General features: G+C 40.0%; 1 protein-coding gene across 1 annotated transcript in view; it reads left to right on the plus strand.

The window, feature by feature from the left end:
- The window catches only part of MYT1L (myelin transcription factor 1 like), a 451,852-nt gene that overhangs the window by 332,720 nt on the left and 99,988 nt on the right, over positions 1 to 19,144 (plus strand). The window contains exon 7 of the mRNA XM_082250801.1: positions 9,570 to 10,541. Coding sequence (XP_082106927.1) covers positions 9,570 to 10,541 — 972 coding nt within the window. The remainder of the gene's footprint in view (positions 1 to 9,569; positions 10,542 to 19,144) is intronic.

Consider the following 19,144-nt stretch of genomic DNA (forward strand, 5'->3'; position numbering starts at 1 on the left):
CACCTTGTTATTCTATAGGGTGTGTGTTGTTACAGGGTGTGTGTGTGTTACATCGGGAGCCACATGCGACACATTGGAGTAAACCCACCCCACTGGAAACAATAGATTTCACCTTGTTATTTTATAGGGTGTGTGTTGTTACAGGGTGTGTGTGTGTGTGTGTTACATCGGGAGCCACATGCGACACATTGGAGTAAACCCACCCTACTGGAAACAATAGATTTCACCTTGTTATTTCATAGGGTGTGTGTTGTTACAGGGTGTGTGTGTGTGTTACATCGGGAGCCACATGCGACACATTGGAGTAAACCCACCCTACTGGAAACAAAAGATTTCACCTTGTTATTTTATAGGGTGTGTGTTGTTACAGGGTGTGTGTGTGTGTGTGTTACATCGGGAGCCACATACGACACATTGGTGTAAACCAACCCTACTGGAAACAATAGATTTCACCTTGTTATTTTATAGGGTGTGTGTTGTTACAGGGTGTGTGTGTGTGTTACATCGGGAGCCACATGCGACACATTGGAGTAAACCCACCCTACTGGAAACAATAGATTTCACCTTGTTATTTTATAGGGTGTGTGTTGTTACAGGGTATGTGTGTGTGTGTGTGTTACATCGGGAGCCACATGCGACACATTGGAGTAAACCCACCCTACTGGAAACAATAGATTTCACCTTGTTATTTTATAGGGTGTGTGTTGTAACAGGGTGTGTGTGTGTGTGTGTGTGTTACAGCGGGAACCACACGCAACACATTGGTGTAAACCAACCCTACGGGAAACAATATATTTCACCTTGTTATTTTATAGGGTGTGTGTTGTTACAGGGTATGTGTGTGTGTGTTACTTTGGGAGCCACATGCGACACATTGGAGTAAACCCACCCTACTGGAAACAATAGATTTCACCTTGTTATTTTATAGGGTGTGTGTTGTTACAGGGTGTGTGTGTGTGTGTGTGTGTTACATCGGGAGCCACATGCGACACATTGGAGTAAACCCACCCTACTGGAAACAATAGATTTCACCTTGTTATTTTATAGGGTGTGTGTTGTTACAGGGTATGTGTGTGTGTGTTACATCGGGAGCCACATGCGACACATTGGAGTAAACCCACGCTACTGGAAACAATAGATTTTACCTTGTTTTTTTATAGGGTGTGTGTTGCTACAGGGTGTGTGTGTGTGTGTGTTACATCGGGAGCCACATACGACACATTGGTGTAAACCAACCCTACTGGAAACAATAGATTTCACCTTGTTATTTCATAGGGTGTGTGTTGTTACAGGGTGTGTGTGTGTGTTACATCGGGAGCCACATGCGACACATTGGAGTAAACCCACCCTACTGGAAACAAAAGATTTCACCTTGTTATTTCATAGGGTGTGTGTTGTTACAGGGTGTGTGTGTGTGTTACATCGGGAGCCACATGCGACACATTGGAGTAAACCCACCCTACTGGAAACAAAAGATTTCACCTTGTTATTTTATAGGGTGTGTGTTGTTACAGGGTGTGTGTGTGTGTGTGTGTTACATCGGGAGCCACATACGACACATTGGTGTAAACCAACCCTACTGGAAACAATAGATTTCACCTTGTTATTTTATAGGGTGTGTGTTGTTACAGGGTGTGTGTGTGTGTGTGTTACATCGGGAGCCACATGCGACACATTGGAGTAAACCCACCCTACTGGAAACAATAGATTTCACCTTGTTATTTTATAGGGTGTGTGTTGTAACAGGGTGTGTGTGTGTGTGTGTGTGTGTGTGTGTGTGTTACAGCGGGAACCACACGCAACACATTGGTGTAAACCAACCCTACGGGAAACAATATATTTCACCTTGTTATTTTATAGGGTGTGTGTTGTTACAGGGTATGTGTGTGTGTGTTACTTTGGGAGCCACATGCGACACATTGGAGTAAACCCACCCTACTGGAAACAATAGATTTCACCTTGTTATTTTATAGGGTGTGTGTTGTTACAGGGTGTGTGTGTGTGTGTGTGTGTTACATCGGGAGCCACATGCGACACATTGGAGTAAACCCACCCTACTGGAAACAATAGATTTCACCTTGTTATTTTATAGGGTGTGTGTTGTTACAGGGTATGTGTGTGTGTGTTACATCGGGAGCCACATGCGACACATTGGAGTAAACCCACGCTACTGGAAACAATAGATTTCAACCTTGTTTTTTTATAGGGTGTGTGTTGTTACAGGGTGTGTGTGTGTGTGTGTGTTACATCGGGAGCCACATACGACACATTGGTGTAAACCAACCCTACTGGAAACAATAGATTTCACCTTGTTATTTTATAGGGTGTGTGTTGTTACAGGGTGTGTGTGTGTGTGTGTGTTACATCGGGAGCCACATGCGACACATTGGAGTAAACCCACCCTACTGGAATCAATAGATTTCACCTTGTTATTTTATAGGGTGTGTGTTGTAACAGGGTGTGTGTATGTGTGTGTTACAGCGGGAGCCACACGCAACACATTGGTGTAAACCAACCCTACGGGAAACAATATATTTCACCTTGTTATTTTATAGGGTGTGTATTGTTACAGGGTATGTGTGTGTGTTACATTGGGAGCCACATGCGACACATTGGAGTAAACCCACCCTACTGGAAACAATAGATTTCACCTTGTTATTTTATAGGGTGTGTGTTGTTACAGGGTGTGTGTGTGTTACAGCGGGAGCCACATGCGACACATTGGTGTAAACCAACCCTACTGGAAACCATAGATTTCACCTTGTTATTTTATAGGGTCTGTGCTGGGCTGCGTTGCGCAAGCTATAGATGCTTTTGCTTTAGTACATCCGGTGTCAATAGCCAGAAATAACCACATACAAAATTATTTATTTTATTACTTTTCTCCATTTTTATTGTGCTGTTTGCTTAGTCAAGGTCAGTAGTTGAAAGTTGTTGAAGCCGGGAAGAGGGAGATACTCCTCCCCCCCCCCTTTTTTTTTTTTTCTTTTTTTCTGGGGTTGATTTTGTTTATAAAGATAGAGTATTAAGGTGAAGATGAAGTTAAGGAAATAAGAAGAAAGTAAATCAAGAATAAGATTTGATCATAATAAATGTGGTTTGCTTTCTTGGATGTATGTTATCATTTGAAAAAAACTAATAAAAATACATAATTGAAAAAAAAGAAAGTTGTTGAAGCTAAACAACTAGCATTGAAGCTTAGATTCCCTTACAGACTCCCACACCAAATCGAGCAGTGTCAATATGCGCCAGTTATATAATTGAGTGGACTATAGATCCAAAGGAAAATCGTCAGAGAAGGATCATCCAGTGTTACAAAAATATAGAAAACTTTATTGAAAAATACAAAGTGTAAAAAATACACCTCCACCATTGCAAGAGTATAAAATGATGACAATGTTGTCAACACAACACATTTTGTGAATCCAACAACACAGGTTGTTGGACTCACATCCAACCACATACACACACCTCGATATAGGTATGAGAATCAGCCGCAGACAATTACCCATATAGATAGGGATTATTCCCAGATAATCAGTAGCAGGTCTTCTCTAAGGATTAGGGCAGTCTGGTATCCAAACAATAGATAATTGAGCTAGAAACATTCTAAAACCATGTAGGTGTGCAGTATAGAAAGATCCTGTTCCAATCTCAAGGCACTTGTTAGGGGTAAGTGGGTTCGTAAATCCCTTGGTACCAGAGTTCCGTACTATGTGCAGTAGGCCAATCTGCTCTGATATCCGACAGATGAGTGAGACCAGACAAGGCAGGGAGTCAAAGTGGGTCAAAGAATGTGTTATGATGGAATTGTGAGTGGTGCCATGTGGGGGTAAGTTCAAGTGTGGACACAAGTTGTAAACAGTTCAAGTGATCTCACCACTCCCCGACAGCACAGAGTTGCACCGATGTCCGCTAAGTACATTTCCAGGGCACGTTTCCAAGGTACTATGACTGCCGCTTCCCCACTCCTCAAATTATTCAGGGCTGGTTCCTGGGATGGAGAGGCATGTCCATGGAGACCCATCTGTGTCCAAGCATCACAGACGTTATGACGTCATGCTGATGCATTTCACTTGTCAGGCGAGCTTCTTTGGAGCAAGGAGGGGCTTGGGATGGGTTTTTTTTTGTAGCATCTACAAACCTGTTGTACTATTCTTTAACAACAATAAGTCCCATGCACATCCACCTCTACAGACATTCATAACAATGTAAGGGTTAATTCTGAGTGTAGTACAAGGGTGTCAAATTAACACAAATGAAGAGAAGATAAAATTGGAAGTAGCAGCAAGCAACCAGGCAGCTTCCAACGTCAAACAGGGCGTATAAAAAAAAAAAGCAAACATAAACAAAAAACTTACATTGTCCCCATCTCATCTGCCAGCTCTAGGGTAACGAGCCAACACATGGAAAGGACCTGAGTGAATGTGTACAAGACATAAACAGCTATAGTCCCTCTATTTCGAATTGCATGTCTTTCCAAATAAAAATCCCAATCCACCCATTATTGTTCTAGATAAATGGATAAGTTACATTCAGTATTTAAACCTTTTGGGTGCAGAGTACCTGGGCTCAATATGCAATTTTTTTTTTGGATTAGGATCCTGTCAAAGTCTCCCTGTCTAGGAGTAGCCTAAGGCTATAAATACTCTTACCCACGCAACCCCATAGGGTTGTCCTCATGGTGTTGCGCAAAATGCACAGCGAGAGGGCGTTTGTCATCCTTCTTCTTAATACTTTGGGCATGTTCACTAATCCGGATCTTGAGTTGCCTTTTTGTTTTGCCACATAGGCTTTACCACACGGACAAGTAAGGATGTAGATAACCCGAGTGGTTGAACAAGTTAATGATACACTGTTTTATCTTGAATTTTTTACTCCCGTCCGAACTAGTGGAGGACAGTTGTTCTCTGGTGCCCCCCCCCAAATCATCAACACGTCATCAATGTACCTCAGCCTCACCAGACTGTGGCTGAGGTACAGAGAGGACTGGCATACCACCTCTTCCTCCCAAAGGCCTAAATGTAGGCAGGCATATGACGGGGCCCATGGAGCACCCATCGATGTCCCCCTAAGTTGTTGATAGTTGGCCCCCAAGATTTAAAAACAATTGTATTTCAACATGAATTCAAGGGTCTCTACAATGAACTCATTATGGGCCCCCAGTTGTGGGAATTTTTACTCCAGGAAGTGTGTTACTCCCTGTAGTCCCCACTCATAGGGGATTCAACGTTTATAGGGACTCAACACCAACTCCAACCAAGAAGGCTCCTTATGGAATACTAGTGAACTCAAGTCTTTGCAGTACATGCCTAATGTCTTGCACAAAAGAGGACAGATCTTGTACTAATTCCTTGATCAGTGCATCTATAAATTTGTCCAACCTCTCTAGTTGGCCCCTAATGGATGATACCATTGGCCTACCAGGGGGTTTATTGACCGATTTATGACGTTTTGGAATAATTTAAAAAGTTGGTATATTAAATTCCTGAACCCTGAAAATTGAAAATTGAGTTCTTTTCTGGAAATCGACACAGTCTCATGTGCTATAGTTAAGGTCATTGACAATGGCAGGGAAGGGGCTGTTAGTTCGTTTTTTGTATGTGGATGTATCAGTGAGTTGACGCATAACTTCTTGTTCATACTTATTTCCTGTCAACAGAACTATATGCCCTTAATTACCTGATGGGTGCCTCCTCAAGTTCTTTCATAACTTTCCTCTCTTCCCTAGTTAAGTTATCCAATCCCTTCGCATTCCAGTTTATTTTCACTAGATCTTTTTTTACTTGATCTAAAAATGAACGTATCCACTTATGTTTGGAAATAGGGGCATCATAACAGACCTAATCTGGATATTAGATGGTCTTGTGTAGTTTATTAGGATGAGCATTGTTTCGTTGTCTGAGTCATTCTCAGCATTTTCCTCCAGAAGTAATACTAGTGCATTTAATGTTTCTTCCTCATTTTTATCAACCGGTTTTGAAACCGAATCGGATTGTCGGTAACTGTGCCATATTTCATTATTACTTTCCGCAAAAAGAGGCTGACATCCATGAGCACTTCAAATTTATTCATGGAGGAGGTCCGTAGAAAAGATAGGCCCTTATTTTTCAGGAAAATTGGATGTTGATTCAAGGGAAAGTCAGACAAGTTTACTACCATCATATCCCCCATCCTTCCCCCTTTTCCTCCCCAGTGGGCTTAATAATGGCATCTGTCTTCTCCTGTGATTCATTGCTCTCAGTTCCCTTTAATTTTTTCCAGCCTCTCTTCCTCTTTCTTTTTCTACAGTGGGTGTTGGGGTAATGTCTTTGCCCCCTGTCTGGATTTTACTATACTTTTCATTGAAGCTAGGTTGTTCTCTCTGGTCCTGGCCCTTCTAAAATAGTGACTGATTTGTCCATTTGATCACCCTCACTGTGTGACTAGGAATGTATATATTGGGTGGGGGTTTGATTCCTTCCTCTACCTCGGCGGGAGCAGTTTCTTCCATGTTGCACCATTATGTCAAATTCATCATCTCTTTTCCAGTCCAGAATATTCTGTCTAAATTTATCTTGCTTGGTTCACAGATTTCTCTAAACTCTTTCTACCTCTTTTTTTGAGTTGTTCATTATGTTTCTCAAACTGGAGGTTTTGTCTAAATGGTTCAAGTGATTTGACACTCTGGTCTGGATTGCTCATCTTCCACAATCAATCACATAACCTCTAAATTGCAATCTAAACAGCCTTTTTTTTCCACACAGCCAGAAATCTGGGTGCGTGGAGATGTCCAGCAGGTATCACCTTTTCTCTGAGGCCCCTTGGGATGACACCCTGTGTAATATGTGATTTGAAAGAAGAAATATCCCACTTAAATAAGGTATTTAATATTGAGCTTCTTGTGGTTTTTAAAGACCTTTTTAAGGGATTCATCCCCAGGGTCCTCAGGAAGTGGATCGTGTGAGAATGCGGTTTGTATCTCTATGTCAATTTTATCAAATAGGTACACTATGTAAAAAATGCCACACTCAAACAACAACACCTCCTGTACTGCTCTCAGAATTAAGTTAGGTAAAAATAAAAGTGAATGGGGGACGTGATCAAGAAAGCAAATAACACTAGTACGAAGGGAGCTCAGTAGCAAGGAAGGGAAACATAAGATTAATCCCAATGAATCAACATATAAATCAGAAAAATAAAATAGCTAAAATGGCTACTCCTCCATAGTAGATGGGTCTAGTGGGAATATCACGTATTCCAGTATCCCTTAACCAATATATACCGTCACTCCACAACATACCATACGAGGGAAAAAAAGGAGTGTGATCCTCATGATTACCAACAGAATATAGCTATGTGGACTATAGATCCACAAAAAAATTGTCAGAGAAGGATCAACCAATATGCACCAGTTAACCTTAAAATAGATCTTACAATAGATCTGTTAGTAATTTTTCAGGCTGACAGTGGGTCTGGGGAACCCTAGTAATATGCACAGATGTGCAATCCTAGGAGGACCACAATATAATTAACATTGTAGTGCAATGGGGTCTTGAGCTTGCATCCTTAGTCTGCAGTCATACACTCCCACCACATAAATTATACTGTTAATTGAACAATGTCTATGTCTTTCACCCAGACATTGCAAGGATACATGGCTGGAGGTTTAGCACTTAAAGTGAAGAAAACAACTCTCATTATTTCTCATTGTGTAGTGCATGATTGTGTTTGTATGTGTGTTAGGACACACATTAGTCTCTCACCTGTACCTGGCCACCAGCATATACACCCACCACTATCCCAACAAACAGTAGGATGCCACTGCAGTACACAGAGCTCTCTAGCCAGCTTTATACCAGCAGGAGTATGTGCATCAACCCGAAGTGACCATTCTGCAGTATATGTGTATTAACCTCTCATTGATCATCAGCTATAGAAGAAACATTAACCCCTTAGTCCCCCAGCTTATAGGCATTAACCCCTCAGTGATCTGTCTGCAGTATATGTAACCTGCCTCAAGAGCATGTGCATTAACTCCTTAGTAGTAAACATTCAGTGTGTGTGTGTGTGTGCATTATCTCTCAGTGACATATCCTTAGCACCCAGCCCCAGCTCAGGTGTGTTAACCCCTCAGCACCCATTTCTCTGCGCAGATGAAAAAAAACCCTTAAAGCCTAGTCCTCAGCCCATCTGCATTATCTCCTCAGTTCTCCACACCAGAAACCCAGGTCATGTAGGTTAACCCCTTAGCACCAAGTACCCAGTGTTTGTACTTTAATCTGTCAGCGCCTATTCTTTAGCTTATGTGCATTAAGCTCTTAGATGCCACAGGAAAATGCAAAACGCGGCAAAGAAGGGGGAGGTTGAGGGAGCTTGGAGCTCCCCTAAACGCAGCAGCTCCTAGCTCTGCTAAAAGCCTATATGTACATTGACACATAGGCTTTTATGGAGTTGAGTTTAGGAGCTTTGGCAAAAAAACACTAAAGGCTCCTAAACTCAAGTTTAGGAGTTGATAATGTACATGAAGCCTTACCAAGTGCATAGGCATTACCCCTCAGTAGCCAGTCCCTAACACATGTCCAATAATCCCTTACATTTATTCAGTTCACCAAGCCAAAATATCTGTCTCATCTTTGGTAACCCCTTCATGCCCCCTCAGCACCCAGTCTCCAGTGCATGTTTGATAATCCATCACATTTATTCAGTGCAGCATAACAAATAACTGGTCCAGTAGGGATCTAAGCTCAACTGCCCTAGTTCCTGTTTAAACAATCCCTGACAACAAAGCTCATCTCTAACATCAGCAGTACAACCTCCACTGTTCCTAGACTCATAGACTCAGTCACTTATAACCTGATTAAATGTTTGTTTCTCCTCTTCAACCAACCTACCACCCCTTGGTGCTTCTGAAACAATCCTGTCACCTCCCCTGTGCTAATAACCTACTTCAGTTTTAGCGTGCCCCCTTCCAGGACACTGATTTTGAATTTATTTTCTCTGGAACACCTTTTTGTTATCCTACATCCCAAAACAAGCACTTTTTCATTTGTCACAGAGGCAGTGGAATGGTGGGGTGCAGTAAGGCATTATTCTGACTTCACTAATACTGCCAGTTAAGACCGCCCAATATTTTTCCTCTGTATTTCTATGCACTGTAGGGAGCACCTGCTTTGCATCTTGTTATTAATGATGGAACTATAAACACTCCAGCACAAGCACCATGGCACATTAGGTAGTGGGCTTACAGGCTGCTGCATGCAGCAGTTTGAGCATGTTTTTCATAAGCTACAGTAAAAAATTAACATGTTTAGCAAAACCAAAATAGTACTGAAAAACTTTGCTTATAGATGATCATGAGGTATGTATAGACCCTAAAATGAACAAATGACATATCTTCTGAGAGATTGTATTGCACATATTTCTTAGTTTACACTTATATAAAACAAACCTGAAACAATATGGCATAAAAATGCAGCATAACTATGTTTGTTACAACATATAAGCTAAATTTTTACTAGCACAATCAGAAATGTTGCTCAGTATTCTAGCTACCCCTCTCTCTCTCTCTCTCTCTGTTTGCTTTTTAGACAATCACTCAATGGATTGTCACAGCTCTCGAATAATGCACGACACAGAGAAGGATGATAACAATAACGATGAATACGATAATTATGATGAACTGGTAGCCAAGTCGTTGTTGAATCTTGGCAAAATAGCGGAGGATGCAGCGTACAGAGCCAGGACAGAATCTGAAATGAACAGCAATACATCTAATAGCATGGAGGACGACAGTGACAAGAATGAGAACGTGGGACGAAAGACAGAGCTTAGTTTAGACTTGGACAGTGATGTTGTTAGGGAAACTGTGGATTCCCTCAAACTGCTGGCACAAGGACACGGTGTAGTGCTTTCCGATAACCTCAATGATAGGAATTATGTTGACAATACATCCCAGGAAGACTCAAGGAATATGAACTATTTGACGTTAGGAAAAACTACGAATAATGGACATGCAGAGAAAATGGTGGAGGAGAGTGATGAGGAGGTGTGCCTGAGCAGTTTAGAATGCTTACGGAACCAATGTTTTGACCTTGCACGGAAACTTAGCGAAACTAATTCCCATGATAGAAGCCAACAGCAAACTATGGGCATGAGATTGCCCAGAGCAGAGGAAGACTATTGTGACCGAATGCCGGACAGGAATTATTCTGATATGATGAACTTGATGAGACTCGAAGAACAGTTGAGCCCTAGATCAAGAACTTTTTCTAGCTGTGCAAAAGAGGATGAATGCAACGATAGAGATGATGACACTACCTCCATCACCTCAGACAGGTCAGAAGAAGTCTTTGATATGACAAAGGGTAATCTGACACTGCTAGAAAAAGCCATAGCCCTGGAAAGTGAAAGAGCAAAGGCAATGAGGGAAAAAATGGCCATGGAAGCTGGGAGGAGAGACAGCATGAGACCTTGTGATGATCCAATGAGGCACCTCTCAGGGGAGGACAGACGGCCAAAGTCCACTGATGGCCATGTCAAAAAGCCATGTTATACTAAAGGTAAAATTTTTTGCGTACATTTCTTAAGTATTGTACTGGTGTTGTTTTCACATCCCCAAAACAGCTGAACACTCATGAATATTGTTCACTTAACAAAAGAGCTGCTTCAAGGAAGGACAAAATTTAGTGCTGGTCCCCGGATTGCTTTAAAATATTAGAGAAAGCAAAGATCTTAGCAATAGTTACAGATGTCAAATGTTTTCAAGCAAAAAGAACAGTGAAATTAAGATGGTTTTGATGTTTTTTTAAAGGGGCAATGGACTTTATATGGCTCTGGAGCATTACTGAAACTCAATTCAACTGGAAAAGTTCTTGTGCCAAAAAACAGCACCTTACTACTCTTTATTATTTTATGTTTTTTCTTTTCACAGAAAAAGACTACAAGAAAAAAAAAAATAAATAAAACACACAAAAACAAAGAACGTTACATTAAATAAGCTAAATTACCATAAACCACTAAGCCCCCACAAATAAAATCCCGTAAATAAACTAAAAAAAAGTAGATTGCTTCTTTTTTTTTCAAACAAATTTAAAATGAGCAGCTGAATTAGTAAAATTGAAAGTGCAAGCCCCTGTAAAATGTTGTCAATGGACAATAATTTTGCAAAAAAAATCTGGTTTTACCAAATTGACAGGATCTGACAGACATTTAGACCTTTCCTGTTATTCCAGATTCAGCACTATGGCCCATATTTTTTGGTGGGTTCAGATCAAATCAATTTGTTTGCCTCTTAACTAAAACAACCCTGGATGTTGAAGTCAAAGTTACAAAATGTAAACATTGCTTTGCATATTTTATTACTCAAGTAAATTTGGTGGACATCTTCCAGAACACACAAAGTAGTAGAAGCCATTTTGTGAAGTGGTAGGTATTATTGAGAATATGATTGAGTTCCAGAATGGCTCCACCATTTGTAAGTCATGCAGCAAGTTTAAAGAGAGTTTGGAAAAAATTAAGATGTTCATTACATTCATATGTAGTCATGCTGGCTAATGATAGATAATTGATGAATTACAATAATCAGCTTTTTATATTTATTGCTGAGAGTTTATAATGAGCCTTGATGTAGTGTGCAGCTAAGAAGGAATGCTGGTCCAATTCAAGTGTCTTGCTGTGTGTGAGGTAAATGAATCTAGTGTCTCTAAATCACTTGCAACAATATGCAATTAATTCCTCTTAGATTAATTGACGATCCCATTAGCCCCTTTGAATGAGATATTTTCAGAGTCTGGGAGAACAATTGATACAGTCAGCAATTTAATTATAGAAAAACTTTTTTTTCTTCCTGGTGATGATCAGAAGAAATACATAGCTCTCTTACTATGTTTAATCTCTTTTTTTTTTTAATAAAACTGTAAATCAGCTAAGTTCACTTGGTAAGTGCAATATGTGTGAACCAGCTCCTTTCACCAAAGGGCACAATGAAATAGGAGTCAATTTTTCTGTCTGATAACAAAAAAAATTTGAGAAACAAATTTGTACGACGGCACTTCTTTTAGCTAGCTCCATTTTTCAAAACTTTTTTTGTAAACTCTAAAAATATTGACATTTAGAAAAGAAATATGTTCAAGAATATACTTTTGCACACTGTCCCTGTATTATTGATAAGTTGGCTATGAGCTGCTGTTTTACTGAGGTTTTATAAATGGATCTGAATTCAGTAAACACTAAAAAGGTGAAAATAATAAAACAAGTATTTACAGCAAGAGCTGGTTGAACATAAGCCAACATGGTCTCTTCTCAATCAACTATGGGCCTAGTTAGGAGATATGGGGGTACCATCATCTTTACAATAATGATAATAGAAACTAGGAGCCACCCCTACTAAGCCCCCAGAAAGGGAAGAAATTGACTATCTCGGTACCCAAACATTTACAATAACATGATAAAAATTGAGTTTTATTCATTCAATCATATTAAAAAGAACACATATCCACATACATGAAAAAAGCAACAATTATAACATCTTCAATACATGTGGTATTCCAAGCTGATATTGCTGGTAATGTGGTATCCTCAGACATGGGCTGAGGACACAAGATGTAATCAATATAAAAAAATCCTCTACAGGTTTTGCGGCAACAACTGCTTCTTCAGGAGGAAATATATAAAGTACCATCTGTAACAAAAACAGTAAGACATAAGGGTTAATTTACTAGACTGTGCACTTTACAAAGTGCAGTTGCTCTCTGAAAGAGCAGTTGCTCCAGAGGTTAGTAAAAGAGCAGGAGCTCTGCTGACTTCCATCATCCAATCATGTGCAAGCAAAAATGCATTATTTTTATTTTCCTTGCGTGTGATTGGGTATTATTTGCAAAGTAAAGCTTTACCTCATTTACTAAGCTCTGGAGCAACTGCACTTGCAGAGTGCAACTGCACTTCGAAAAGCATACAGTCAATTTGCCTTTAGTAAATCAACCCCACATTAACATACTAACCAATGTATATAAATAATGAGGGGAAAGTGGTCATTAGGTTACTTACCCAAGAAGAACCAGCATTCGACTGCAGCGAAAGAAAGGGTGCCCAAGGGTACTCCCCCACAGCGGACATGGGGGGGGGCAAACAATAAGTGCACACATGGATAAATCACAAAGTTGCTGAAAATAAAAAATATATTTTATAGCCAGCCTGTAACTAATTATGATACATCCCTGTTTACACAAAAGGGGAGAACCAAAAGGGAGGGATTTTAAAAAAGGGGGAGGGGGGAATGAATGCAGGGAGGAAGGGGCAGGGGAAGGGAGGGAATGGAAAGTGGAAGAGGAAGGAGGGAAAGGAAAAAGGGAAAAAAAGAGAAAAAGGGGGGAAAAGGAGAAAAAGGGAGAGAGAGAAAGGGAAAGTGGGAGGGAAAGAAAAGGGAAGGAGAGGGGGAAGGGGGGGAGGGTGGAGGAAAAGGAGGGGAAAAAAGGGGGGAGAAGGAAAGAGGGGTGGAAGAGAGAGGGGGGAAGGGAAATAGGAAAGGGGGGGGGGGTTGAGGAGGGTAGAGGAAGGGGTTGAGGAGGAGAAAAGGAAAGAGATTAAAAATATTCCCCAATGATAAACTGACGTAAAATGAAGTAAAACAAAGGGATGAAATCCCCTGGAGGGAGAAACAGTCTCTCCCCTTTCTGGTGGCATAGTAGGGGTTGCCCCCAGTTTTCTATTATCATGGTCTCATCTCAAATGAATTTAATTGAGCATTATATCTAAAACATTACTGCACTGTTATATATATATATATATATATATATATATATATATATATATATATATATATATATATATATATATATATATATATATATATATATATATATACATATATCATTCTATGATTGTTCTTCTAGGGTTTGCATTCCTGGTAATATAATAACAAGCAAAAGGGATACAGGTGTCAAATTGGCTTTAAGTTGGCTTATGCAACCAACCACCTAGTGCTTGTTTTTTTACATTGAAAACAAGTTTTAAAAAAATTGTCTTTCACGTTTCCTGACTTCTTAAGTTTAACCTGGTTCTTAGACTAACTTTTGAGCTAACTCTGAAATATAACCCTTAAAAGGAAACTAAAGTATTTTATAGTGCTATTTATAGTGTTAAGAACTAAAAAAAAAAAAAATATTTATTTGATAATTGCTTTTATTTCTTTTTTTAATATGGTAAATATTAAACCTAGAATATGAATATTTAATACTGACACTTGCAGCCAGTATACAAGCTCCAGGCAATTTTTGGAGAGCAGCTGTTGTGCTAAACATACAGTAGATATGATTGATTCAGAGGAGGGACACCTGCCCCCTCCTATTCTGCAAGTAAGAATGACAATCATCATAAAACATATTTGATAATTGTACTGGCAGTTTCCAGTATTTAATTACTTTTCCTATTAGCAAATTTTTACTTATATTTTTTCCTCATCTTACATGCAGGCCAAGCAAAAGTGATAAAGGTTAGGTCAAACTATAACACTGCAGCAGTTGCAGCAGTTAAAAAAAACTGTTGTAAGCATACTGACAGTGTAGTAGCTTGTCCCAACCCCTCCCATTGTCACGTGTGTTAGACTGCATGTAAATGTGAAGGAAAATGTAGATTAAAAAATTAAAATGAAATGTGTCATCAAAAAATAATTCCTATGCAGATTATTATAGGAGGTACATGTATTACCCACTAAAGTTCATCAGGGAGCTAATCATAAAGTTATCAGAAAAATTATGTTTGCAGTATTTTCATTTAAAGTAATAGTAAAGGCTATTTTTTATGTTTTTAAAATAACAAACAGTAGTGCCAATCCTCCTCTTCTTGGGTCCCCCGCTGGCGCTTCTGGCTCCATCCCATCGCTGAGTGCCCTCACAGCGATCCCCTTGCTATGTGGGAACTCATGCGTGCTTGCTCCCGAGCCCCGTTCTGAGTGGGATTTGGCCTGCCCTCTGCTCCCTTCCCACTAGCTCTAATTAAAAGCAGCAGGAGCCAACGGCACCTGCTGCTGTGTATGAGCCAAACAGGAGCCAGTGACCCGAGAGATCCTCGGCTCTCCTGCACATAGCTGGATCAAGATCAGGCTCAGGTAAGTATTTAGTAAGGGGGGAACTGCGGAGGAAGCTGCACGCAGAAGGTTTTTTTACCTTACTGAATAGAATTCATTAAGTGAATTAGGATAGAAGGCATAAAGGCACCATTTAATGATTATAAAGCCCAGCATGATTGAGAACAGTGTTATGTAAGCTTTCTTTATAAAATGTATTTGTATGCAATTAAAACAATAAAACAAAACATCTGTTGATATACTTTCACAAAAAATAAAATGGTCCAAAAAAATATTAATTTCTTTTTAAACCTTAGGGCATTACCTAACTCTTAACCTCACCCTTGCCTTATTCCCCAACACTCTACCTTAACCTTACCTAATTTATCCTTACCTTTACCTTTAACCTTTACTCTTAAAATTGAAATCTAAACTTAACTTACCACTTATCTTAACCTCCACCCCAAGACACTAATCCTAACCTTAACCTAATCCCTAACACTAAGTTAATTGTATCAAATCCATACCTATATTGTTACCACCAAAACAATTCAGTCATCGGATGCCAGTGTTGACATTCAAAGTTTCTTGGTTTAGAATGTATTAGATAGAAGTAATGTCAAAATACTTTTGCTAAATGTACTATAGTGCCAAAAGTATTGGGATGTCTGTAGTTGATACACACACATGAACTTTAATGGCGTCCCAGTCTTAATCAGTAGGTTTCAACATAGAGTTGGCCCACCTGTTGCAGCTATAACAGCTTCAACTCTTCTGGGAAGGCTGTCCACAAGGTTTAGGAGTGTGTCTATGGGAATGTTTGACCATTCTTCCAGAAGCGCATTTGTGGGGTCAGGCACTGATGTGGGGTAGAAGGCCCAGCTCACAGTCTACACTCTAATTCCTCCCAAAGGTGTTCTATTGGGTTGAGATTCAGGCCAGTCAAGTTCCTCCTCCCCAAACTGGCTCATCCATGTCTTTATGGACTTTGCTTTGTGCACTGGTTCAAATAATTTGGTGGAGGGCGGATTATGGTGTGGGGTTGTTTTCAGGGGTTGGGCTTGTCCCCTTAGTTCCAGTGAAGGGACTTCGCAAAGACATTTTGGACAATATCATGCTCCCAACTTTGTGGGAACAGTTTGGGGATGGCCCCTTCCTGTTCCAGCATGACTGTGCACCAGTGAACCCCAAACAAGTTTGGGGTGGAAACGGCTACCTTCAAAGAGGCAGACATTTGATTCTTCATGTCAGAGCCTCTACCAAGGAGAATAGTTAGCAGCACAATAGTAACATCCCCAAATCTCACTCCAAATCTATAGCAGTGAGAGGCAGCAGTGCCCCAGATCTCACTCTGTAGATATACAGCTGTAGAAACAGGAGTGCTTAGGCACAATTACATACCAGAAGTGCATTGCTAATGTACAAGAGGAATTTAATACAGAGTGTACATTTTTTAGGGTATTACTTAGGCTCAATTATCTTTGTGGATGTTACATATAACCGACCAGTTCTTTACCTTTTTAAGTTCATGTCCACTTTAGGAACTTTGAAAGTTTTTAAGGGAACAATCTTTACAGATACTGAACCACTTCCCAGTCTCCTTTGTGGTCATTGGACTGATTATGAAGAACTCAACAACATTAGGAATGACTCACATAGGCTATTTTTTTTAAACACATTCACAAATACATTTATAAAAATGCTGGGAGGTATATTAAAGGGTATTTCCTGTGCAATTACAGTAGCAATGTGAATTTTCATTTTGCAAGGGAATTTACCCTTACCTTGATATAGTAGGTGAAACTCTGCTGACTTCAGTTGTGTAATTGTGTGCATGAAAAAAATCTGTTTTTTTTTTTTAATTTTCTTGCATGTATATAGATATTACTTGCAATTAAAATTTTTACCATATTCACTAAGATTAGTGAAAATTCCATTAAAAAGTGAAAATTCACTTTATAAAGTGAACATGCTGAGCTCCCTAAGTAAATCAACATCATTAAAAAAATTGCACATGTCACCCTGCCTGTCCTGAATCTTGGGGTATGAATACGCAAAGAGCAACACTTCCTATAGATGCCAAGAGCTGTCTTACTTCCTCCTGCCTCCCTACAAATATCTACCGGCCAGCAAGATTTAAACATCATAGTAATACATAGTAATAATAGCTCATTACAGTGGTAGAGGAGGCAAACAGACTGGGTATGCCAAAGCTAGTAAACCCAAAAGGATTTATAAACATTTAATATATTGCAGCTTACCAATTCAAAGATGTGATGGCTGCATTCATTTTCTTTTTTTAGGATTTATGCACACTGGGCTTAAAAAAATGCCAGTTCCCTTGGCAGAAAGGCATTTAGCGTTTTTTTTTCTGCCAGAAAATTCCTCTCAAAAACGCAAATCAGAAGGGGTTTTTTTCTGCCTCTAAATGCTGAGCTTAAAATATGCCTATAAATGTCCTAATGTGCAGGGACACATAGGATAACATTGAGCTGCTTCTACAGGGAAAATGTAAAAACCCCTGTAGAAGTAAGGTTTTTTAAGACCAGTGTGCATGAACCCTAAGGGCCCTTTCACACTTGGAGTCCATCAGACAGACTCCGTTTATCTCAGCGGGGGATTGATCCGCCGATCCCCCGCTGAGCAGGAAGATGACAGCTGTTCTCCGCGCTGTGTTTCGAGACACAGCTGTCAGTTCCCCATGCATCTCTATGGGGGAATCGGATGGGAACGAACCGTCGGTCGGATGGAAAATATTTTTTCCATCCGTCCAGATTTGACGGATCGTATCGAATGTCAGCGGACATGTCTCCGCTGACATCCGATGCCCCATAGAGATGCATGGAGTGACCATTCAGATCCGCCAAAAAAACTGACAGGCGGATCTGAACGGTCTGCCTGTGTGAAAAGGGCCTAAGTCTTTATTTTCATTATTTTCACCTGGTGATCACGACATTACAAATTCTTCAGCAAACGTAGCACTTAGAGTGTTGAGACAAACAATTTACCACTGACAGAGGTGCTTACAATGGTCAGCCTTTATATATTTATGTAAAACCTTTATCCCAAAATGTAAAAAAACTGTTGCTTTAACTGCTTTAAAAGTGTGAGCTAAAATGCAGCTTTGGTTTGTTAATGTATCTAAATCTGCTAGTACATCCAACACTCCCTTTCCCCTTGATTAACAATGTTGCTGTCCAAAGGTGCCCCTTCCTCTAGAACAAGGATCTCCAAACTACGGCCCTCCAGCTGTTGCAGAACTACACATCCCGTGTGGCATTGTAAAACTCTGATATTCACAGACATGACTAGGCATTATTGGGAATTGTAGTTTCTGAACATATGGGGGAGAATAGATTGGACACACCTGCTCTAGAGTGTAGACATTCTAACACAAGGGGTGTGTTACTGGCCAGATCTTCAAGTGAAAACAGAAGGAAAAGACCATAAAAACCGAAAAGCAACCATTACATCCAATGATTGATAAGTTTCAATATATTACATTTTGGTTTTGGGTTTCACTTTAGGGGCAAAACTAGCATGTTAGAGCACCTTGGGGTTTAGGCACTCAGGGGGCCAATAAAAAAAAATAATACCAAGGCCATTTCAGCAACATAAAAGAATGCACTTGAGTCACAAAATGCTCTTTTATTTATTACCTGAAGTTCTTCTAACCACTTGCTGACTCACTCACAGTAAGTATACTGTGAGCGGGCGGCAGCTGACACTACCACAACATACTGGTACGCACATGCGATGGATAGAGCGGATCACGGGGCTTTTACTTGGATGCCATGAGCATCCGGGGTATCATGTGCTATGATTGGTCATAGTGATCACATGGTTACATTGTAAACAAAACAGCCACAAATGGCTTCCATGATTGTTTTGCTTACTGTTATTATGCTGTGTTTGGCCCCCATGGTACCTTGGTCAACCTCATAACCCTGTACTATATGATTAGCTGTAGCCAATCACAGCATGTCAAAAATAGGCAAGCTGTCATGAACAGAAAGCCATTCATGACAGTTAATTATTGCTTATAACAGTTATCATCACTGTTATAAGCAATAATATTGGGGAAAAAAAACATCCCCCAGC

Source organism: Pelophylax lessonae (assembly GCF_965119305.1).
Source record: "Pelophylax lessonae genome assembly, chromosome: 3".
Classification (NCBI taxonomy): domain Eukaryota; kingdom Metazoa; phylum Chordata; class Amphibia; order Anura; family Ranidae; genus Pelophylax; species Pelophylax lessonae.